Source organism: Pan paniscus, chromosome 2 (assembly GCF_029289425.2).
Source record: "Pan paniscus chromosome 2, NHGRI_mPanPan1-v2.0_pri, whole genome shotgun sequence".
Lineage (NCBI taxonomy): Eukaryota > Metazoa > Chordata > Mammalia > Primates > Hominidae > Pan > Pan paniscus.
Genome location: NC_085926.1, coordinates 47890460 through 47915726, shown reverse-complemented (window position 1 = coordinate 47915726; position 25267 = coordinate 47890460). Strand labels below are relative to the sequence as shown.

Below are 25267 nucleotides of genomic sequence, written 5' to 3'. Positions count from 1 at the left end.
TTCAGACCTTTTGAAGAAGGTAAAGCTGTAGTCTGTTGCAGTTTTAAGTTCCTGAGGATGGCACCAGCCGAGGGTTAAAAGCAAGAGTATTGTTTGCTGGAGTGCCAACAAAACTATCTAGGAAGCTGCTCTGGGTGGTGCTGTCGAAAATCACTGGGAAGTTAGCTGGGGTGACTGGAACTCACCTGAAGCCACTCATGTGGTATCCCTAAAACTGGTGGGTGAGCACCGCTGGGTGTCCCACGCATCACATGAGGCCACGGGAGAAAGAAGAGGAAAACACAGTGGAACCAGGAGGAAATCCTCTTCCTCCTGTAGTATTCCTCCAGTGCTTGCTATTGGCATAAGAAAAACATTTGAAGAGTCCAGCTTCATTATTGCAAAGCAGAGCAGTAAAGTATAGATTTGGAACTGAAAGGCAATAAATTGATAACTAATATAGCATCCCTCTTAACCTATGCCTAGAATGGAATACAATTTCCAGATGTAGTTTAGCCAGCATAAGTAGAGCAGGATACCTACCCCACCCCGCATCATTCCTGGTACTATGTTGTTGATGTTGCTTGCCAAGAATGTAAGCTCTCTATGGGTGGTGATTCTTTTTTTTTTTTTTTTTGGGACGCAGTCTTGCTCTGTTGCCCAGGTTGGAGTGCAGTGGGACAATCTCGGCTCACTGCAACCCCCGCCTCCTTGGTTCAAGCAATTCACCTGTCTCAGCCTTCTGAGTAGCTGGGACTACAGATGCACACCACCACACTGGGCTAGTTTTTGTATTCTTAGTAGAGACGGGGTTTCACCATGTTGGCCAGGCTGGTGTTGAACTCCTGACCTCAGGTGATCTGCCCGCCTCAGCCTCCCAAAGTGCTGGGATTACAGGCGTGAGCCACCGTGCCCAGCTGGGTGGTGATTTTTTATTGCTTTATCCCTAGAACCTAAATGGAACCTGGCACATAGTATATGTACTTAAGGGATAGTTGAATGAATGAGTGATTACAGCTCAAGATAGCGTTAAATTGTTGTCTTTTTTATGTTAGATTCATCCAAATTAGTGAAAGAAAAACTGCAGTTTGACCTAGTCAACCAACTGAAATGGATTGATATAGAATTCTGAGTGGCTGAGTTAAAGGACACCTTATTTGATTTGGTTTAAGAAAATTGATCGGCCGGGCGCAGTGGCTCACGCCTATAATCTCAGCACTTTGGGAGGCCAAGGCAGGTGGATCATGAGGTCAGGAGTTCAAGACCAGCCTGGCCAACATGGTGAAACCCTGTCTCTACTAAAAATACAAAAAAATTAGTTGGGTATGGTGGCGGGCACCTGTAATCCCAGGTACTAGGGAGGCTGAGGCAGAGAACTGATTGAACCTGGGAGGCGGGGGTTGCAGTGAGCTGAGATTGCGCCACTGCACTCCAGCCTGGGCAACAGAGCGAGACTCTGTCTCAAAAAAAAGAAGATTGATCACCTGCTAGAGCATGGATTGACCCCTCTTCTGATGACTTGGTATGTGTTTGTACACACTGTTAACACCCCTTTCTATAGAATAGGTCACAATTATGGGTTGGGCGTGGTGACTCAATGCCTGTAATCCCAAGACTTTGGGAGGCTGAGGCAGAAAGATTGCTTGAGCCCAGGAGTTCGAGACCAGCCTGGGCAACATAGTGAGACCTGTCTCTGCAAAAATTAGCCTGGCATGGTGGCACATGCCCACAGTCCCAGCTACTCCATAGGTTGAGGCAGGAGGATCGCTTGAGCCCAGGAGGTTGAGACTGCAGTGAATTATGATCACAACACTGCACTCCATCCTGGGCAACAGAGCTGAGACCCTACCTATCTCAAGGAAAAAAAAAAAAAAAAAAAAAAAAAGAATAGGTCAACCAGCCTGCCCAACATGGCGAAATCCCATCTCTACTAAAAATACAAAAAATTAGCCGGGCGTGGTGGCGGGCACCTGTAGTCCCAGCTACTTGGGAGCCTGAGTCAGGAGAATCGCTTGAACCCAGGAGGCAGAGGTTGCAGTGAGCCAACCATATCTTGTATTCAGATGTTTAAATGTATGCATAGGTTGCTTATGCATACATTATGAGAACCTATGCTACATGTTTTAAATGTATGCATAGGTTCTCATGGCATACATTTATGAGATCTCGGCTCACTGCAACCTCTGCTTCCTGGATTCAAGCAATTCTCCTGTCTCAGCCTCCCGAGTAGCTGGAACTGCAGTCGCATGCCACCATGCCTGGCTAATTTTTGTATTTTTAGTAGAGAGGGGTTTCACCCTGTGGGTCAGGCTGGTCTCGAACTCCTGACCTCAGGTGATTCACCCGCCTCAGCCTCCCAAAGTGCTGGGATTACAGGTGTGAGCCACCACGCCTGGCCAGCAATCTGATTTCATCTGTTCCCAATCACTCCCTCCATTTAACCCTAGGTGTTTTTTGGAAGCAAACCCCAGATCATTTGATCTTTATATTAGCATGTATCTCAAAAAAAAAAAAAAAAAAAGGTTCCTTTTTAGAGCGTAATTGCAATACCATTAACAAACACACACCGGTTCCCTAGTACCAAATATCCAGTCAGTATTCAATTCACCAGTTATCTCATAATTAAAAAAAAAAAACTAGCTCGTTAGAATTAGAATCTAAATTTATTTTAATCCATAGATTCTTCTATAGGGGATATATATATAAAATACAGTTTGGATTTTACTTGTGTTTTAAAGATGCCAGAGATTTAACTGTGCTCATAGCCATAGGGGGAGAAATGAGGAGAGAAGGAATGAAAAATTAAGTCTAGAAGGTTGGAGGACTGGGTGGCAAGAAGGTGATAAAGGGCATATTTGCTGTCCTTGGAAAGGAGAATCATGTGTATTTTGCATATTCTCTGGTTTAGCATTTTCCCCAAATTAAAAAGAAATAAAAATGGGGGATTATATTTTTCTCATAAATAGGAAGGAAAGAAGTAATGATGGGCTCTGATGTAGATAAATTTATGGTAGAGGAAACAGCAGTCATATAATATCATTTTCTATAAAGTAAAATACTATATTTTGGATGGAGTGAGCTGGAAAAGAAAGTATGTATAACAGACTGTGGAGAATGAGAAAGGAAGTTGCATGGGGACACATTTTGTTTTTGTTTTTGAGACAGAGTTTTGCTCTCTCGCCCAGGCTGGAGTGCAGTGACGTGATCTTGGCTCACTGCAACCTCCGCCTCCCAGATTCAAGCCATTCTTCTGCCTCAGCCTCCTGATTAGCTGGGATTACAGGCGTGTGCCACCACACCCAGCTAATTTTTGTATTTTTGGTAGAGACAGGGTTTCACCATGTTGATCAGGCTGTTCTTGATCTCCTGACTTTGTGATCCACCTGCCTCAGCCTCCCAAAGTGCTGAGATTACAGGCGTGAGCCACCACGCCTTGCCAGGGACACATGTTTTTATAGGAAGTTGTGTAGAGAGGTGTGTTTATAGGAACAAGTACATTCAGTATGATAATAAATCAAGTGTTGTAGGAGGTAGAATACTGAAAATATTCAGTATTCTGAGTTGACAGCTCAGCTACTGCCAACTTAGCCTGTATTATGGTCTCAGGGTAGCATCCTTCACCTGTGGCCACTCTGAGACACATCCAGCAGAATTTCTGGTTGAAGCAAAACAAGTGTGCTATGTGATCTTAAAGTTATCTCCTTCCTGCTGGAGATTTCCTTCAAATGCCTTGGTGTTTTCAAATATTGCTAGAGGGCTAAACTCAGAGTCTTCCAACCATTGTAGGGATGTCAAATATCGTTAATTTATTTTTGTTTTTTTAATTGAGATGGGTTTGAAGCCTTTTTTGGGGGGAGTGGGGGAAAGAGTCCTGTTTTGTCACCTAGGCTGGAATGCAGTACGGGATCTGGGCTCACTGCACCCTCTGCCTCCCGAGTTCAAGCAATTCTCCTGCCTCAGTCTCAGTGGCTGTGATTACAGACATGCACCATCACGCCTGGCTAATTTTTGTATTTTTAGTAGAGATGGGGTTTCACCACATTGGTCAGACTGGTCTTGAACTCTTGGCCTCATGTCCTCTGTGGGCCTCAGCCTCCCAAAGTGCTGGGATTACAGGCATGAGCCACCGCATCCGGCCTAAAATATTATTTTAAATCAAGAAAGGTTAGTGGGCTTTTTGCTAGTTTAATACAGTGGAGAAGGACGCTAATATAGTTGGATATGAACATTTGGATCTATTTAATTATAAAAAATGGAGTTGGCTGAAAATCTGAGAAAGGAGTAGGCTTCCTGTCACGTTTTTTATTGAAATACTTTTATTTTTATTTTGAAAGTTTTTTTTCTTTTGTGTTTTTGGAGACAGGGTCTTGGTCTGTTGCCCAGGAATACAGTGGTTCTATCATAGCTCACTGCAATCTTGAAATCCTGGCTCAAGCAATCCTCCCACCTCAGCCTCCAAAGTAACTGGGATGACAGGTGTGCACTACCGTGCCTGGCTAATTTTTTAAATTTTTTTTGTAGAGGTTGGGGTCTTGCTACGTTGCCCAAGCTGGTCTCCAATGCCTGGGCTCAGGCGATCCTCCTGCCTCCACCTCCCAAAGTGCGATGATTACAGGTGTGAGCCGCCATGCCCAGCTTATTTTGAAATAATTTCAAATTTATAGAAAAGTTGAAAGAACTTTATACATTTTTCCAGATTCAACAATCAATACAATTTTACCACAACTATTTTAGCATTCTGTAAGATATGTATGTATATGAATATACACGTATTTTCCTTGTCACCTTTGTTTTATCTAATAATCTAAGATGTTCTCACATGCGTTACTTACAATGTCAACAGTAACTGGTATCCCCGTGTGCGTGAAAAAAACAAAAAACAAAAAACAAAAACAGTGGTGATTGTCAGGGCACAGTGGCATGTACCTGTAGTCCCTGCTACATGGGAGGCTGATGTGGGAGAATCACTTGGGGCCAGGAGCTCAGTCAAGGCTGCAGTGAGCTATAATTATGCCTGTGAATAGCTACTGCACTCCAGCCTAGGCAACAAAGTGAGACCCCATCTCTAAAAATAAATAGAAAAAAAAGTTTTTAATTTAAAAAAAACTGTCAGTAGTAAATGAAAATACCACATCCAGACATTTTCCCCTTTCTTTTCTGTGAAGCACCTTTGCCAGCATTAATTTTTCTTAATTTTTATTGTTATGCCATTTTAACGTCTTTATGATTAAGTTTAGCTCTTAATGAGATACTGTGTTGTGTATTTTTTCATTTCTCACATGGCTAAGCTTCTATCCCAAAAGCATAATGAAGCCTGAACTTTGTCTTGGATTCCTTGACTTTCTGCAGGGAATGGGGAGAGGGAAGAACGGGGCTGTAGGAGGCTAGAAGAGTGAGCCTGCACTGGAGTATATAGGGATTTGGACTAACAGACTTCTAAAACTGTAAAGGAGTTTAGAGACCAAATACTAGCACAGCCCTTAGTAAAGACCCCCAAAGAGCTTGTGTTTGTGAGGGTTATATCTATTTATCAAACTAAAACTGGAGAAACCTGAAAAATACTTATCTCATTTTAAAAAGTAATAATAAACAATATTTTTATTGAGAAGTATAGTTTCAAAAATGAAGGAGATTAGTAAGAACAGTGGTAGCGTTTTTGCCTTTTTTTTTTTTTTGAGACGGAGTCTCGCCCTGTTGCCCAGGCTGGAGTGCAGTGGCACGATCTCAGCTCATTGCAACCTCTGCCTCCCGGGTTCAAACAGTTCTCCTGCCTCAACCTCCTGAGTAGCTGGGATTACAGGCACACGCCACCATGCCCAGTTTTTTTTTTTTTTTTTTTTTTTTGGTAGAGACTGTGTTTTACTATGTTAGCCAGGCTGGTCTCGAACTCCTGACCTCTTGATCCGCCCACTTCGGCCTCCCAAAGTGCTGGGATTACAGGCGTGAGCCATCGAGCCCAGCCATGGTTTCGCTTTTAAAAATCTTTTAAATGTCTGTCTTAATAGAACACAGCTGTATTTTTATATCTGCCTCTGCATTCAGTCTGTCACAATATGTTGTTTGGGTTGCAGCATATGAAGAAAATCCATTTCACACAAATACGTAGTTAGGAGGAGGAATATTTTGACAGTTTTTTTTCCAGGTAACTATGGGTATTTGATTTGACATCAAAACTTCACAAATGGTAGTTTCTTTTCTTCTTCTTCCTTTTTTTTTTTTTTTTTTTTTTTTTGTAGAGATAGGGTCTCATTATGTTGCCCAGGCTGATCTCAAATTCCTGGGCTCTGGCCAGGTGCTGTAATCCCAGGACTTTGGGAGGCCGAGGCGGGTGGATCACCTGAGGTCAGGAGTTTGAGACCAGCTTGGCCAGCATGGTAAAACCCCGTCTCTACTAAAAATACAAAAAATTAGCCAAGTGTGGTGGTGGCTGCCTGTAATCCCAGCTACCTGGGAGGCTGAGGCAGGAGAGTTGCTTGAACCCAGGAGGTAGAGGTTACAGTGAGCCGAGATTGCACCATTGCACTCCAGCCTGGGCAGCAAGAGCAAAACTCTGTCTCCAAAAATGAAAAAAATATTCCTGGGCTCAAGCAGTTCTCCCACCTCAGCCTCCCAAAGTGCTGTGGTTTACAGGGGTGAACTACTGCACCTAGCCAAGTGGTAGTTTCTTAAAGGTTATTTGCAATGGGGAATCTGAAACCATATCAATGAACTTTTTGTACTGTTATTTAAAATCCATCAGTCTATCTTGCACTTGGAATGGATCATATGTGACAGAATTAGTCTAGTTTTGATATGTAGATATGCTACTTGTTTAATTAGTACTTTAAATGTTTAGCCATATGCCTTTTCTGTTAAATGCCTTCAATTTCACAGAGGTAGAAAACTGTCCCCTGTCCTTCCCCATTCTACTTTTATAGGAGAATCAAAGTCTCTAGGGATGGCCAGTGGTAGGGGTAAGTATTTTTTCTACTGCATTATGTAAATTGCTTCTTGTTTAGAATTTCATTTTCCGTAGTTTTACTGAAATAGACTCTCTGAGTAGATTGCAAGTATGCTAAAAAAATTTATTCTGAAGGCTGTTATTTCTACAGGGGAGTTTGCCTGCTTCTGCTGTGTAGTTTTAAGAACAAAATCTAGGTCAGCAGTATTGAATAAAGATGTGGGAGTGAGCCTCTGGTCAAACATGCTCCTTAATAATAATGGTGGCGGGGTGATTCTGAACTTTGCTGTTGAGATAGCTGCTCCAGGCTGTGCTGCACCCTGTGGAAGGGAATAACCAGCAAAATTCTGCATCTTAAAACCAGATTTGGGCCAGGTGTGGTGGCTCACACCTATAATTGCAGAATTTTGGGAGGCCAAGGCGGGTGGCTCACCTGAGGTCAGGAGTTTGAGACCAGCCTGACCAACATGGTGAAACCTCGTCTCTACTAAAAGTACAAAAATTAGCCAGGCATGGTGGTGCACACCTGTAATCCCAGCTACTCGAGAGGCTGAGGCAGGAGAATCGCTTGAACTTGGGAGGTTGCAGTGAGTGGAGATCGTGCCACTGCACTCCAGCCTAGGCAACAGAGTGAGACTCCACCTCAAAAAATTTTTTAAAAAAATGAAAACAACAACAACAACAAAAAACAGACTTTCATGCTCCTTCTCCAGGAGGGATGAGGAAAATGTACCCATTTCTCTGATTAAAAACTTATTTTTTGATCAAGAGGTGGTTGTTTAAAAAAAAAAACAAAAACTATTTCTTTACAGTTTCTTACCATGAGTAAGAAATATAAGCAGAATCAGAGTTTTTAATGTTTATCTTAGAAATGATAGGCTATTGTTTAAATTATTTTGGAATTCCTTATGCTTTTTTAAAAAAAAAAATTATGTCACCAACCTTATGCTCTTTATAATAAATGCAAATCACTTTCCAAGAAGTTTGGTGTATAATGTGAATTTAACTTACATCATTTAGCCCAAATAATGATCTTGTGATAATTTGATAGCAACTTATTTATTGAATACTATTCTGTCTCATGCAGTTAGCTAGGCATTGTGAGGAAATAAAAGTAGTAAAAGCACAGTATTTTCTTTTTAAACATTAATGAGTTCACTTACTAACATGTAAAATAATGAAAATTTTAATGATAAATAGAATACTTAAAGGCTTTTTAATTTTTTAAAAAAAGACTAACAGGAAAACATGTGCTTAAGGACTAAATTCTTTCCTAGTAACAGTGAATGGTAAAAGAGCTAAGTAGTGGAAAATGAGCATTAAAGTCATCAGAGAGGTTCTGTGGAAGCTATGAGGCCCAAGTGGTGGCTTTGGAATTGGATCAGGGAGGAGACATTTCAAGCAGGGGATCAGTGATCTCATGAGCAAAGGCACAGGGGCAGAGTGGAGCACAGGCTCTAGCAGGAGCCATGAGGGGACAGCATACTTACTGCATGACTTTCCTGTTGGAGTAGTAGGGAACAAGCCTGGGATGGGTTCATTTGATGGGTAAGGAAGGCTTTAGATTAGCATCTAACATTTGCCGTAATAATGTTTTGTGTTGTTGAAGCCCTAAACACATCGTCTTTATAAGCTTTGAAATAGATGGGTAGGTGCACCTTCTCTAAATAGGATGTGACTTGAAGAATGTTCTTTACTTAACCATAATTTTAGAACTGAACAAGTATCCTTAGAGGTCATTACTGTGACTAAGAGAGATGAAAGGGCTGTCCCAAATTTACATGGTTAGCCTGTGGCAAAGCCAGGGTTAAGAACTCAAATATGGGCCTGGTATAGAGGCTCATGCATGTAATCCTAGCACTTTGGGAGGTCAAATCCGGAGGATTGCTTGAGCCCAGTTGTTCAACGCCAGCCTGGGCAATGTATGGAGACCCTGTCTCTACCCCCAAAATAATAACAATAATAAATTAGAAGGGCATAGTGGCACACATCTGTGTCCTTAGCTACTGGGGAAGCTGAGAGGGGAGGATTGCTTGAGCCCTGGAAGTTGAGGCCGCAGTGAGCTGTGATTGCGCCACTACACCTGGGAGACAGTCAGACCTTGTCTCAATTAACAATTCCCTTTTTTCTTTTTTTCCTTTGAGACAGAATCTCGCTCTGTCGCCCAGGCTGGGTGCAGTGGCACAGTCTCGGTTCACTGCAACCTCCACCTCCCAGGTTCAAGCAATTCTCCTGTCTCAGCCTCCCGAGTAGGATTACAGGTGTGCGCCACCATGCGTGGCTAATTTTTGTAATTTTAGTAGAGACAGCGTTTCATCATGTTGGCCAGGCTGGTCTCTAACTCCTGACCTCAAGTGATCTGCCTGCCTCTGCCTTCCCAAAGTGCTGGGATTACAGGCATGAGCCACCACACCCAGCAGAGATCTTGTCTCAATAAAATAAAAGTAAGAACTCAAATATGTCTGCTGGTGCCCAGCTGTTCTCTCCCTCCTTTCCCTCTATAGATTTTTTAGAATATTTAATAATAATAATAAAAGAAGAAAAATGGCCGGGTGCAGTGGTTCATGCCTGTAATCCCAGCACTTTGGGAGACTGAGGCGGGCGGATCACCTGAGGTCAGGAGTTCGAGACCATCCTGGCCAACATGGTGAAACCTCGTCTCTACTAAAAATACAAAAATTAACTGGGCATGGTGGCAGGCGCCTGTAATCCCAGCTACTCAGGAGGCTGAGGCACGAGAATCGCTTGAACCCGGGAGGCAGAGGTTGCAGTGAGCTGAGATTGTGCCATCGCGCTCCAGCCTGGGGGACAAGAGTGAGACTTCGTCTCAAAAAAAAAAAAAAAAAGAAGAAAAAGGAAAAGCTGTTCTTGAAGGTAGCCAAAGGTTCTGAGATTGATTCCTACCTTCAACCTGAGAACATCAGAAACATCTTTCTCCTATAATTTTCTGATTAATTTCACTGCAGTAATCCAGAATGGGGTTGTTTTATTACATTTGTGTTTTGTGATTCAAGAACTAAGACAAATATATTAATCCTATGAAAAAACATATTGCTTTTAATATTTTTACTAATTTAAAAAGGCGTTTATCCAAGTTTCATCACCTTTTCTTCCCCTCTGCTCAGTGTATATGCCACTTGTGAACCTTCCCGAGGATGCTGTGGTTTGTTCTTTGATTCATCATCATTTTTCTGGCTTAGACAAGTGATGAGTACTTTCATCTACTTAAATGACCAAGTATTTCATCTGTCTAATAACTGCTGAGTCTTATTTGTAAGTTATGTTTTACCAGATTTTTGAGAATTATAAAGATGAATGGATAAGTCAAAAGTCTCAGAATTAATTTTAAAATTAAAATGGGCTTCAGAAATTATGTAGCACAATTTTTTTTTTAAATTCTGGATGAGTAGTGTAGCTCTAACAGTCTTAAGGTCACACCCAAAGTTAAGTGGCAGAGTCAAGATTAGAACCTGGGTCTCCTGATTCTGTTTTCTTTCTTTTCTTTTTTTTTTTTTTTTTGAGACAGAGTTTCGCTCTTGTCACCCAAGCTGGAGTGCAGTGGCGCGATCTTGGCTCACTGCAACCTCCACCTCCCGGGTTCAAGCAGTTCTCTTGCCTCAGCCTCCCGAGTAGCTGGGATTACAGGAGCCCGCTACCATGCCTGGCTAATTTTATATTTTTAGTTGAGACGGGGTTTCTCCATGTTGGCCAGGCTGGTCTTGAACTCTTGACCTCAGGTGATCTGCCTACCTTGGCTTCCCAAAGTGTTGGGATTACAGGCGCCAGCCACCGTGCCTGGGCTCCTGATTCTGTTTTCTAGTTCTGTTTTCCTTCTTTAGCATATTTCTTTTTGGTTTAGATTGCTTTTCTGTCCTGTGAAGAAGCTTTGTTTTTAAAGATTTCCTCAATGTTACGTGTGCCATTATAAGAACTAGGCATTATATATTTGTATATTTTGTTGCGTGCTTGTAGCTAGATTTTTTTTTTTTAACATATAAGGGTTTTAGAATAATACCTGATCCATAAGTCTCTCCTTTCTCCTCCCCCTTTTTTCTTTTCTTTTTTTTTAAGACAGAGTTTCGCTCTGTTGCCCAGGCTAGAGTACAGTGATGTGATCTCGGGTCACTGCAACCTCTGCCTCCCAGGTTCAAGCAATTCTGCCTCAGCCTCCCGAGTAGCTGGGATTACAGGTGCCTACCACCACACCCGGCTAATTTTTTGTTTTCTTAGTAGAGACGGGTTTTCACCACGTTGGTCGGGCTGGTGCCAAACTTCTGGCCTCAAGTGATCCACCACCTCAGCCTCTCAAAGTGCTAGGATTACAGGTGTGAGCCACCATGCCTGGCCTCTTTCTCTCCTTCTTCTCCTTCTTTGTCTCTCTCCCACCCTCCTCTTTCTCCCCTTCTTTCCTCCCTACACCTTCTTTGGCTTCATTCTTAGGCAGTGTCTTTCAGGGTTGAGAAAGATGGCCACTGGCAGCTATATTCTTAATTTTATATTCTTATATAAAATTCTTAATTTTTTTGAGGTATATTCCTAATTTTTTTTTTTTTTTTGGAGACTAAGTCTCGCTATGTCACTGCAGCTGGAGTGCAGTTGTGTGATCTCGGCTCACTGCAGCCTCTGCCTCCCGGGTTCAAGCAATTCTCCTGTCTCAGCCTCCTGAGTAGCTGGGACTACAGACATACGTCACCACACCCCCGGCTAATTTTTGTATTTTTAGTAGAGATGGGGTTTCACCATATTGATCAGGCTGGTCTCGAACTCCTGACCTTAGGTGATCCACCCGTCTCAGCCTCTCAAAGTGCTGGGATTACAGGTGTGAGCCACCACGCCCGGCCAGCTCAGGTATATTATTATGGTTCAATATCTTAAAATGTCTGTATATCAGGTTTCTCCAAAAGGGCTTTGGGCCTGCTTGAATCACAAGTCTACTTCTTCGGTGGGGAAAGCAAAATACCAGGACCAAATAGAGGAATGGGATGGTTCCTAGGGGTGGGTTTCCCTTTAGAAGGCATTCAGGCAGACAAATCTTAAGTTTCTATTTGGCCTTTGAAAATCTAGCTGCCGTTTATGAAGAACTGCTGTCCTTCATAAATGTGTTTCATCCAAAGTGATATGCTCTTGGTTTTCCCATTCTTGCCCATGGCCCTAACTTCTATTTTGCTTGCTGTGTGTCTTCCCCACTTTGTCTCTTTCTCTGTTTCCCAGCTTCATTTAATTACATCCTTCTATCTTCCTAGATTCAATTAAGTTCTAGTCTCCTACAGGAAGATCCTAGATCATCCCACGACTGTGTTATGTGACTGTTCTTTAAACTCCTATAAGTAGCACTTACTGCATTGTAGACACTTGTCCTACATAAACCATAATGGTTATTATAGGATTAGCAATAATTTAGCATGTTTCTCATAATTTTCTAAGCACTTCACATATCTTAGCCTTATGAAGTAGGTATTAGTTATGAAAACTAAAGCTTGCAGAGGTTTGCATCATTGGGCATGTCTTAAACTCTCAACTAGGCTAATACTTGCTTCTGTGTTTTCGTAGTGCCTAAGCATAGGGTGGTGATGGTGGTGATCTAAGTTGCATGAGAGCAGGACATTTCACCATTTGGTTTACTGCTGAATCACTAATGCCTGGAATAGCGATTGACAGTATGTGCTTAAATTGGTAAATGAATTATCTGGACAAATGTGGCATGGTTTAAACTTCAGAGGTTTGGATTAGGTGATCCTCTAGGTTCCTTTCACTTTAAAGTTCTGAGGTTACCACTGGAGGAAAAAAACAAAAAAACAAGGAAAGAGCTGAGTGTGTGAAATAGAAGGAGTCACTGATTCGTTTGTTAGTAATATGTAAATTATGAGCCGCGCTAATATTGTTTATAAGAAAGCAGACTGGGCCAGGCACGGTGGCCTGTAATCCCAGCACTTTGGGAGGCCAAGATGGGTGGACTCCTTGAGCCCAGAAGTTCAAGACCAGCCTAGGTAACATGGTGAAATCCTGTCTCTACCAAAAATACAATAATTAGCCGAGCGTGATGGCACGTGCTTGTAGTCCCAGTACTCAAGAAGCTGAGGTGAGAGGATAATTTGAGCCTGGGAGACGGAGTTTAGGGTGAGCTGAGATCAAGTCACTGGATTCCAGCCTGGGAGACAAAAGGAGACGCTGTCTCAAAACTATGCCATCAGTATACAGCAGATACTAAAAGGTATTGAAGGGGTAGAAATTTGACTGGGGAAAAGTAGGGTTCAAAACCCTAATCACTTTTTTAAAAAAATTATTTAATATGTTGTGGTGCTGTTGATTCAGTGCTGCCTGGTCACCACCAGTAGATTAGCTCTTGCTGTCCTGTCCCTCTCTTTACCCAGTGCCTGAGTCTGTTGCTTCAGTCAGCCTTGAGATTTCTTCTCCAGCAGTGTTTAAAAACAAGTATGTGTGACCTATGTAAAATTGGCCTTACATATCTGCTGAAATGGTGATGAATACATACATAGAGTACAGAAAATTAAACTACATAATTAACCCAATTTCACCACATTCAGCTCTGGGGAACCTACTTGTGTTGAAATGCCATTTAAAGTTGGCTTTTGGGGCCAGGTGCAGTGACACATGCCTGTCATCCCAGCACTTTGGGAGGCTGAGGCAGCAGATCACTTGGGTTGAGGAGTTTGAGACCAGCCTGGCCAACATGGTAAAACCCTGTCTCTACTAAAAATACAAAAAATTAGCCGGGCGTGGTGGCAGGCGCCTGTAGTCCCAGCTGCTTGGGAGGCTGAGGCAGGAGAATGGCGTGAATCTGGGAGGCGGATCTTGCAGTGAGCCCAGATCGTGCCACTGCACTCCAGCCTGGGTGACAGAGCAAGACTCTGTCTCAAAAAAAAAAAAAAAGCTGGGCAGGGTGGCATATGCCAGTAGTCCCAGCTACTTGGCAGGCTGAGGTGAGAGGATCGCTTGAGTCAGGGAGGTCGAGGCTGCAGTGAGCTATGATCGTACTACCACACTCCAGCTTGGGTGACAGAGTGAGACCCTGTCTCAAAAAAAAAGAAAGAAAAAAACTTTATTGAGGTGTAATTTACATACCCAAAAATTTACCTGTTGTAAGTGTGGAAGTAAATGATTCTTAGTAAAATTACGGAGTCGAAATGATTCTTAGTAATATTATGGAGTTGTGCAACCATCAGTGTAATCCACCGTTAGAACATTTTTTTATTACCCTAAAAGTTCCCTTGAGCCCATTTACAAAGCCAGTCCCTTTTCTGACCTACAGTTTCAGGTGACCATTGATCTGCTTCCTGTTATAGTTCTGTATGTTCTAGAAATTTCATATAAATGGAATCATACAATATATATTCTTTGGTATCTTGATTTCCTCACTTAGCATAATGCTTTTGAGATTCTTCTCTACAAAAATTTTAAAAAAAATTAGCCAGGTGTGGTGGCATGCACCTGTAGTCCCAGCTACTCTTGAGGCTGAGGCAGGAAGATCTCTTGAGCTCAGGAGTTTAAGGTTGCAGTGAGCTGTGATCGTGCCACTGCACTCCAGCCTGAGCAACAGAGCAGGACTGTCTCAAAAATAAAAACAAAAAAAGATAGCCAAGCATGGTGGTGTACACCTGTGGTCTCAGCTGTAGGTGTCTCTTGCAGAGGCAAGAGGATTACTTGAGCCCAGGAGTTTGAGGCTGCAAGGCAGTATGATTGCACCTGTGAACAGCCGCTGCACTCTAATAGTCTGGGCAACATAATGAGACCCCACTTCTAAAAATAAAGTAGAAATTAAAAATGGATACAGGACTTAGGCAGGCACGTCTCCAAAGAAAACATACAAATGACAGATGAACACATGAAAAAATGGTCAACATCATTAGTCATTAGAGCAGTCCAAATCAAAACCACAATAAGATGCTACTTCTTACCACATCTAGGGTGACTACGATAAAAAAAGATAACAACATGTTGGTGAAGATGTGAAGAAATTGGAGTCCTCATGTATTGTTATTGGGATTGTAAAATGATGCAGCCATTTTGGAAACAGTTTGGCAGTGTCTCAAAATATTAAACATAAAGTTGCTTTATGACCCAGCAGTTCTACTCCTAGGGATATATCCAAGATAATTGAAACACGTTCCCACAAAAACCTGTACGTGAATGTTCATAACAGCATTATTCACAATATCCAAAAAGTAGAAACAACCAAATGTCAACTGATTAATGCATAAACAAAGTGTGGTGGATCTACACAGTGGAATGTTATTTGGCTATAAAAAGGAATAAAGTTCAGTTACCATACTACAGCATGGATGAACCTTGAAAACATTGTGCTAAATGAAAGAGGTCAGTCACAAAAGATGACATATTGTGTGACTTCATTTATATGAAATATCTACATTAGGCAAATCCTTAGGAACAAAAAGTAGACGAGTGGTTACCGAGGGGTAGGGGAAAGTGGGAAAGGAGAAAAGATATGGGATTTCTTTTTTGGAGTGAAGAAAATGTTCTGAAGTTAGATAGTGGTGATGGTTGTATAACTGTGTATATGCTAAAAAACCTTTGAACTCGACTTTAAAAGAGTGAATTTTGTGAATTATACTCGATAAAACTGTTATTTAAAAAATAAAAAGAGGCTGGTCCAAGGGTAGTGAGTTATCTCAATTGTTCACAGTCAGTTACAGATTGAACTCCACGTTCCACTCTTTCCCTGCTTCTCACTGTTGTACTTGACTAGTCTTTAAAAATACAGATGGAGCCAGGCACAGTGGCTCAAACCTGTAATCCTAGGACTTGAGGAGGTTGAGATCAGAGAACTGCTTGAGCCCAGAAGTTGGAGACCAGCTTGGGCAACATAATGAGACCCTGTCTCTACAAAAAAAAAAAAAAAATTTTGTTTAAATTAGGCAGGTGTGGTGGCAAGTGCCTATATTTGTAGCTACTTGGGAGGCCAAGGTGAGAGGATTGCTTGAGCTTGGGAAGTTGAGGCTGCAGTCAGCCATGATCCACACTGCTGCATTCCAGCCTGGATGACAGAGCAAGACCCTGTCTCAACAACAAAAAAAGAGCAACTTTGAGAAAAACAAAAATAAGTAAATAAAAGGAAACCACCAAACTACCATTTTACACATTCTCAAAATTGCTCCTGTCAGTCTTTTTGTACAGCCTTTTTTAAAAAATAGGGCCTTTTTCTGTCACCAAGGCAGTAGTGTGATCACAGGTGACTGCAGCCTCGACCTCCCAGGCTCAAGCAATCTTCCTGCTTTAGCATCCTGAGTAGCTGAAACTAAAGGCACTCGTCACCATGCTTGGCTAATTTTTTTTTGTATGTTTTTGTAGAGACAGGGTCTCACTATGTTGCCCAGGCTGGTCTCAAACTCCTGGGCTCAGGTGACCTTCTTGCCTCAGCTTCCCGAAGTACTGGGATTACAGGCATGAACCATTGTGCCTGGCCTGATAACAGCCATTTTAGTGGTTTTGTAGTAGGAGTTCATTGTAGTTTTAATTTGCGTTTCCCTAAGGACTGATGAGCTTCATTCATGTGCATATTACGCATTATATATTTTCTTTGGTAAAATGTCTATTGAAATATTTAGCCAATTTTTTTTTTTTTTTTTTTTTTTGAGACAGAGTCTCGCTCTGTCACCCAGGCCAGAGTGCAGTGGCGTGATCTCCGCTCACTGCAAGCTCTGCCTACCAGGTTCACGCCATTCTCCTGCCTCAGCCTCCTGAGTAGCTGGGACTACAGGCATCCTCCACCATGCCCGGCTAATTTTTTTTTGTATTTTTAGTAGACAGGGTTTCACTGTGTTAGCCAGGATGGTCTCGATTTCCTGACCTTGTGATCCGCCCACCTTGGCCTCCCAAAGTGCTGGGATTACAGGCATGAGCCACTGCGCCCAGCCATCAAGTTTTAAATTGAGTTGTTTATCTTATAATTGTATTGTAAGAGATTATAATCTCTTCTACATACAAATCTTTTATCAGATTTATGATTTGCAGATATTTCTCGAAGTCTATGACTTCTCTTTTCATTTTCTTTAATAGTACCTTTGTTGTTGTCTTTTGTTTTTTTGTTTGGTTTTGTTTTTTGAGACGCAGTCTCACTCTGTTGCCCCAGGCTGCAGTACAGTGGCACAATGTCAGCTCACTGCAACCTTCGCCTCCCAGGCTCAGGTGATTCTCCTGCCTCAGCCTCCCGAGTAGCTGGGACTGCGGGCACAGGCCACCAGGCCCAGCTAATTTTTGTATTTTTTAGTAGAGACGGGGTGTCACCCAGTTGGCCAGGCTGGTCTTGAATTCCTGACTTCAGGTGATCCGCCTGCCTCGGCCTCCCAAAGTGCAGGGATTACAGGCATGAGCCACCATGCCTGGCCATTTAATAGTATCTTTGAAAAGCAAAAGTTTTAAATTTTCATGATGTCCCATTTATATATTTTGTCTCTTACAGATAGTGCTTTTGGTGACATGTCTAAGAAATCTTTGCCTAATCCAAAGTCACAAAGATTTTTTCCTGTTTATAAGTTTTTTTAGTTTTAACTCTTACATTAGGTCTTTGTCTTGTCTTTTTTTTTTGCATAATAAGTTAGCAAGTGAGCTACGTTAGGTCTTTGATCTGTTTGGAGTTAACTTTTGCATATGGTATGTGGTCAGTGTCCAATTGTTTCTGTATCATTTGTAGAAAAAAAATTTGTTTCTGGGTTGAATATAATTATGTTGAATTATATTATGTTTGTAGATAGCCAGTTGACCCTAACTTTGTATGTTTCTTTCTGAACCTGTTCTGTTCCAGTACCACGTTCTGAACCTGTTCTGTTCCAATACCACGTTGTCAATACCATGCTGAGTTGGTACAGTCTTGCTCTGTCACCCAGGCTGCAGTGCAGTGGCGCAATCTTGGCTCACTGCAACCTTCCCACTCCCAGGTTCAAGTGATTCTCGTGCCTCAGCCTCCTGAGTAGCCAGAATTACAGGCATGCATCACCATGCCCAGCTAATTTTTGTATTTTTGCTAGAGACAGGGTTTCACCATGTTGGTCAGGCTGGTCTCGAACTCCTGACCTCAAAGTGAGCTGCCTGCCTCAGCCTCCCAAAGTGTTGGGATTACAGGTGGTGAGCCACTTCTCCCAGCCTGAGTTGGTACATTTATAATAACTTTTGAAATCAGGTTATGTAAGCCCTTCAACTGTTTTTCTTCAAAATTGTTTTGGCTTTTCTAGGTTTTTTGCATTTTTATATAAATTATGGAATGAGCTTATTTTGTACATTCTTCAATATATTGGTCATTTTCAGGATTGCCATCTTAACAGTACTGAATCTTTCATTCCTGAGCATGTTATACCTTTCCACTTATTTAGGCTGGCTTTTTTTTTTTTTTTAATTCCAGCTCCCTGAAATTGTTGCTTTTGACAGTTTTATCCTTGTTCTTTCATGTGGAGAAATCACTACCCTCTTCGTGCCTGCATAACCTAGAAGTCACTCTGTAGTGTTTTTTTAACCTTAATGACCTACTTTATTTCCTTCTATCTAAAATTTTTTTTAGTGACAGAGTCTTGCTATGTTGCCCAGGTTGGAGTGCAGTAGCTATTCACAGGTGCGATCATAGTGCACTACAGCCTCAAACTCCTGGGTTCAGGTAATCCTCTCTCAGTCTCCCAAGTAAATGGGGCTACAGACGCACCATTGCACCCAGCTCCTTTTATCTTTCAATTAAAAGAAAGATAATTTTTTTCTTGTAAGTTTAAGTTTAAGTTAAGTTAAGTTGTAAGTTAAGTTTCTTTAAGTTGTAAGTTTTCTTGTAAGACACTAGCTAGATAGGATTTTTTATATTGTACTAGCTGTAATACTTTGTAGAAATTCCACTGTAGTGGAGGAGAAAACTGTAATATCTTGTAACTTTTGTTTTGTGTCTGTATTTTAAGGGTCTCCAACTGAATTCCTTGAAGAGAAAATGGCCTACCAGGAATACCCAAATAGCCAGAACTGGCCAGAAGATACCAACTTTTGTTTCCAACCTGAGCAAGTGGTCAATCCTATCCAGACTGGTAAGTGTTGGCTTGCTCGTGACTACTAAATGTGTGCTATGACATAAATGTGAAAAAGCTACAACCACCATTCAGATGAAAATGCTTTAGCTTAAGTATAGATCACAAAGTACAACCTTAGCATTGGTTTGTCCCTTTCTCTTCTTCATTTATCCTTTCCTTTGAGACACTTAATGCCCTCTAGTTCCCTGCTCTTCAAAACCTATTTTAAATACATTATGTGAAATTCATATACACTGAAGATTAGAGGATCCATAGTACCTTAGAACCTTAATTCTTCCAGAAGGAATTATTATGGTAATGTTAAACCAGTGCTGTTCTGTGCCAGGCACAGTGCTAGAGCCTTTATATACACATTATCGGTATTTCTTACCTAACTCTGCCAAATATATGTATCCTCTTTTGACAGAAGAGAAAGCTGATTCATACCCACTTTCTATAAAATTAAAAACAGGCCGGGTGCGGTGGGTTACGCCTGTAATCCCAGCACTTTGGGAGGCCAAAGTGGGCGGATCACCTGAGTTCGAGAGTTCGAGACGAGCCTGACCAACATGGAGAAACGCTGTCTCTACTAAAAATACAAAATTAGGCAGGTGTAGTGGCATATGTCTGTAATCCCAGCTACTCGGGAGGCTGAGGCAGGAGAATTGCTTGAACCTGCGAGGCGGAGGTTGCAGTGAGCCGAGATCGCGCCACTGCACCCCAGCCTGGGCAACAAGAGTGAAACTCCATCTCAAAAACAAACAAACAAACAAACAAAAAGCCTATCTGTAGTAGCCCAGAGCTAGAGTTGGTAGGAAGAATGAGTTCCAAAAGAGCCTTAAAGGAATAGCTTTGGTACTTCCCTGTTAGCCAGATTGAGAGCTCAAGTTATGTTTCCACTTAAATATGGCTTCTTTTTTGACATCTAACTTATAAGATGCTCATCGTTTGTTTCAAGTAACCTAGTATGTGATGTTCTGTACCATTTGTCAGTTATTGGCTTTCCTAGGTACAAAGTAATTATGGGGGGAGGGTGAAGAAAAAGCTGTATTGAGATACAATTCTTTTTTTTCTTTTTTTTGAGACAGAGTCTTGCTCTGTCACCCAGGCTGGAGTGCAGTGGCGCGATCTCAGCTTACTGCAACCTCTGCCTCCTGAGTTCAAGCGATTCTCCTGCCTCAGCCTCCCATATAGCTGGAATTACAGGTGCCCACCACACCCAACTAAATTGTATTTTTAGTAGAGACCAGGTTTCACCATGTTGGCCAGGCTGATCTCAAACTCCTGACCTCAGATGATCTGCCCACCTCAGCCTCCCAAAGTGCTGGGATTACAGGTGTGAGCCACTGCGCCTGGCCAATAATTCACAGTACCATACAGTTTACCCATTTAAAGTATATAGTTCGGCCAGATTCAGTGACTTGTGCCTGTAATCCCAGCACTTTGTGAGGCATAGGTGGGATGATCACTTGAGGCCAAGAGTTTGAGTCCAGCCTGAACAACATAATGGGATTCTGTCTCTACAAAACATTTTAAAAGTTAGCTGGTTGTGGCAGCACATGCCTGTAGTCCTAGCTACTCGGGAGGCTGGGGTGGGGGAATCACTTGAGTCTGCCACTTCAAAGCTGCAGTTACCTAGGATCGTGCTGCTGTACTCTAGCGTGGGCAACACAGCAGGACCCTGTCCCTGATAGATGTGTAGACAGACAGACAGACAGACAGATAGGTAGAGTAGATAGAGTAGATAAATGGAGTAACTTAGGCCAGGCGTGGTGGCTCACACTTGTAATCCCAGCACTTTGGGAGGCCGAGGCAGGCGGATCACCTGAGGTCAGGAGTTCGAGGCCAGCCCGGCCAACATGGTGAAACCTCGTCTCTACTAAAAATCAGCCGGGCATGGTGGCGGGCGCCTGTAATGCCAGCTACTTGGGAGGCTGAGGTTGGAGGATCGTTTGAGCCCGGGAGGCAGAGGTTGCAGTGAGCCGAGACTGTCCCACTGAACTCCAGCTTGGGTGACAGAGCCAGACCCTGTCTCAATAAAATAAAATAAATAAAATAGAGTAACTTAATTCCACTGAATTGGCCGGGCGTGGTGGCTCACGCCTGTCATCCCAGCACTTTGGGAGGCTGAGGTGGGCAGATCACCTGAGGTCAGGAGTTCGAGACCAGCCTGGCCAACATGGTGAAACCCCATCTCTACTAAAAATATAAAAAAATAGCCAGGCATGGTGGTGCACGCCTGTAATTCCAGCTACTTGGGAGGCTGAGGCAGGAGAATCACTTGAGCCCGGGAGGCAGAGGTTGCAGTGAGCCAAGATCGTGCCATTGTACTCCAGCTTGGGCAACGAGTGAAACTGTCTCCAAAAAAATTCCGCTGAATTGTACTCTATCTAGTTACCTATCTATTTATCTATTTATGGTTATAACCATAACCAGATTCAATTTTAGAACACTTTTATTACCACAAAAAGAAACTCTGTACCTTTTAAATATCACCCCTATCTCCCTATCCACTGCAACCCTAAGCAACTACCAATTTGCTTTTTGTCTCTATAAATTTGCTTAGATTGGACATTTTATATAAAGGGAATCATATAAAGTGGTTTCTTTGTGACTGCTTTTTTTCTCTTAGCATACTGTTTTGAGGAGTCCTGCATTTTGTGGCATGTATCAGTACTTTCTTTATGGACACGTAATACTCCATTGTATGGCTATACCATATTTTGTTCATTATTTTATTTTTTTGAGACAGAATCTCCCTCTGTCGCCCAGGATGGAGTGCAGTGGCACAGTCTGGGCTCACTGCAGCCTTGACCGCCCGAGCTCAAATGATAAATACATAAATAATTTAAATCAGGAAGAAGAGGAGCCAGCAAGGGTAACAAAGGAATGACCAATTTTGAGTAGGAAAAAAAATTCAGTGGAGTTTAATTTCCTCAGCGGAAAGTTGAGTGTGGTAGTCAACTGCCAAGATGGCGTCCAATGATCCCTGCCTCCTGGTATTGATACCCTTGTGTAGTCACCTCCCATGTGGTACTAGGTTTGGTCTGTGTGATTGTAGAATAGATGGCAGAAATAATAGTGTGTCATTTCTAAGATTAAATTACAGAAAATATCATAGCTTCAGCCGGGCACGGTGGCTCACGCCTGTAATCACAGCACTTTGGGAGGCTGAGGCAGGTGGATCACAAGGTCAAGAGATGGAGACCATCCTGGCCAACATGGTGAAACCCCGTCTCTCCTAAAAATACAAAAAATTAGCCAGGTGTGGTGGCGGATGCCTGTAGTCCCAGCTACTCGGGAGGCTGAGGCAGGAGAATTGCTTGAACCCGGGAGGCGGAGGTTGCATTAAGCTGAGATCACGCCACTGCACTCCAGCCTGGGCGACAGAGCGAGACTCCATCTCAAAAAAAAAAAAATATTGTAGCTTCCATCTTGATCACTCTGTGTTTACTCATCATGAGGAAAGCCAGCTGATATAGAGAGGCACACATGGGAGAGGAGCAGAGGCCTCCATTCAACGGCCACGTAAGCCATCTTAACAGGCAGGTTCTGCAGCCCCAGTCAGGTCTTCAGATCACCACAGCCCCTGGCCAACCGCTGGACTGCAACCTTGTGAGAAACCCTAGTCATGGAGCTGGGGGAGAAATAGGTTCTGGGGCACATTTTGAAGGTCAAGGGCAATGGATTTTCTGATGGGTTGGCTGTGGTGTGTGAAAAAGAGGAGGTCCAGGATGACTCCAAGGTTTTTTGCAAAAAACATAGAAGGATAGAATGCCATTAGAGATGGAAAGACTATATAATGAGTAGATTTGGAAACATGCTACATAAAAGTCTGAAAATAAGGGGAGAGGTCTAGAGGTCTTGAATTATAAATTCAGGTGTCATCAACCTATAGATGGAATTTTAAACTGTGGGATTAGAGGAGAGGGAATGTAGAGAGAGAAAAGGTTTGTCTTCCTCCTCATAACCACTCAGTTCTTTAGTTCTCAGCTTAAATACTTATCAAGCAAAGATCTCCCTTGACTTGAACCAAAATATATCCTGTGGGAACATATATAAATGTTCCCATCCCTGACCTTGTACATCTTTGGGTTTTTTAGAGCATACTGGGTCTGCCATGTGGTAGGCACCCAGTAAAAAATTAATGACTAAATGACAGAACTCTGTAAGAATCATCTATTTTTACATGTAATTTAGCAAGCTCCCATCTTAAAGTGCAAACCATCCAGAATTTACTCAGTTTGATGCTTTAAGAATCCTTTTTTCCCTCAAGGGAAGTGTGAGAGGCAGAGCAAGCAGCGAGCTACCCCAAACCATATAGAACTGGGAAGAATGAATGTTTATCATCTCTCTCATATTCTATCTCCCCTACTTTTCTTTTTCTTAATTTTGTTCTGTTTTTATTATTTATTTTGAGATGGGGTTTCACTTTGTCACCCAGGCTGTAGCTCAGTGGTACAACCACGGCTCACAACAGACTCAACCTCCCCAGGCTCAAGTGATCCTCCCACCTCAGCCTTCCGAGTAGCTGGGACTGCAGGCATGCGCTACCATGCCTGGCTAATTTTTCCGTTTTTTGAAAATAAGGGTTTTTTTGTTTTTTTTTTTAAACAAAAAACAGGCTGTGTTTTTTGTTTTTAAAGATGGGCGGTCTCGGTGTGTTGCCCAGACAGGAGTGCAGTGACTATTCACAGTCGCCATATCATAGTGCACTGCAGCCTTGAACCCCTGGGCTCAAGAAGATCCTCCCACCTCAGCCTCTCAAGTAGCTGGGGTGTGTGCCACTTTTCCAGGCTCCCATGGTTTTCTGAAGAAGAAGCCTCAACAAGTTTCCCAATATTGCCTTCTGCTTGCTCATACTTCCCGGTGCAGTGGTCTCCCCTAATCCTGAAATTTCTTACAAAAAGAGGGTGGTATAGCTGCCTCAGAGCCAAGAAAATGAACATTCTCTCAAGGCCTGGGCTTTTATGCGGCTGTCTCTGACAATTGAAGTGTCTTAAGGGAGTGATGTGTTAGTGTCACTCAGGAACTAGTTGGAAATGCAGATTCTTAGGAACCAGCAATCTTTATTTTAACAAGGCTTCAGGATGATTAAGATAATAAAATAAATTCCAAGAAGGCCTCTTCAGAAAGTGGAACTCTTGTTTAGCCTGAACAGCTTTGCTTTTTTTTCTTTTATCTTTTTTTTTTTCTTTTTTTTTTTTTTTTGAGACAGTCTCACTCTATCACCCAGGCTGGAGTGCAGTGGCGCCATCTCGGCTCACTGCCACCTCTGCCTCCCGGGTTCAAGCGATTTTCCTGCCTCAGCCTCCCGGGTAGCTGGGACTACAGGCACGTGCCACCACGCCTGACTAATTTTTTTATATTTTTAGTAGAGACGGGGTTTCACTCTATTAGCCAGGATGGTCTCAATCTCCTGACCTCGTGATCCGCCCGCCTTGGCCTCCCAAAGTGCTGGGATTACAGGCATGAACCACCATGCCCGGCCCTGCTTTTTTTTCATGTACAAAAGCGCAAAGAGTTTACCTGATGTTTTGAATGCTTTTATTCATGCCAGCTCCTGAGTCAAGAGTTTATTTCTTCTGTTAGGATAACAATTGTTTATCTTGTCCCATTCAGACAGTTTTGAAATGCAGTTTTCTTCATCATGTCCACATGAGGTGAAAAATTACTTGTTGGTTTTTTTTTAAGCTTGTTAATGGCTCTGTCTTTTTAAAAAGTAACTTAAAATGAACGTTATATAAATATATATTGAAAATTTAGTTTATACTTTCACCTCTTAGAGTGTTTGTTATACAGTTGAGCATTAGTTGCCCTTTTTGTTTTATGCATTTGTTGGCTATCTGATGTACATAACCAAATCTTAGAGAAGGGATTATTTATTATTAACTCATAACAAATGAATTAGTGAATATTGATTCTCTACCATGTGCAGTCACATATGATTTCGGTTTACTTACTATTGACAACTCATCTATATTCATCATAGGATAATAAGAAATATTGGCCGGGCATGGTGGCTCACGCCTGTAATCCTAACACTTTGGGAGGCCAAGGTGGGCAGATCACTTGAGATCAGGAGTTTGAGACTAGCCTGGCCAACGTGGAGAAACCTTGTCTCTACAAAAAAATACAAAAATTAACCAGGCATGGTGGCGGGCACCTGTAATCCCAGCTACTTAAGAGGCTGAGGCAGGAGAATTGCTTGAACCTGGGAGGTGGAGGTTGCAGTGAACCAAGATGGCACCACTGCACTCCAGCCTTGGCAACAGAACAAGACTCCACCTCAAAAAAAAAAAAAGAAAGAAAGAAATATTAATCTTTCTAGTTG

The 25267-nt window shown here is 42.3% G+C and overlaps 1 protein-coding gene across 50 annotated transcripts in view; it reads left to right on the top strand.

Moving 5' to 3' along the window:
* MAP4 (microtubule associated protein 4) overlaps positions 1-25267 on the top strand; it is a 229206-nt gene that overhangs the window by 132652 nt on the left and 71287 nt on the right. For 30 of the 50 annotated variants that reach the window (XM_057301737.2, XM_055109833.3, XM_055109828.3 and 27 more), the window contains one exon: positions 18829-18951. In XM_057301737.2, the coding sequence (XP_057157720.1) occupies positions 18829-18951 (123 nt within the window). Of the gene's footprint in view, positions 1-6896; positions 6933-18828; positions 18952-25267 lie in introns of all 50 variants that reach the window. The other 20 variants (XM_063602309.1, XM_063602315.1, XM_063602332.1 and 17 more) reach the window with 1 other exon arrangement.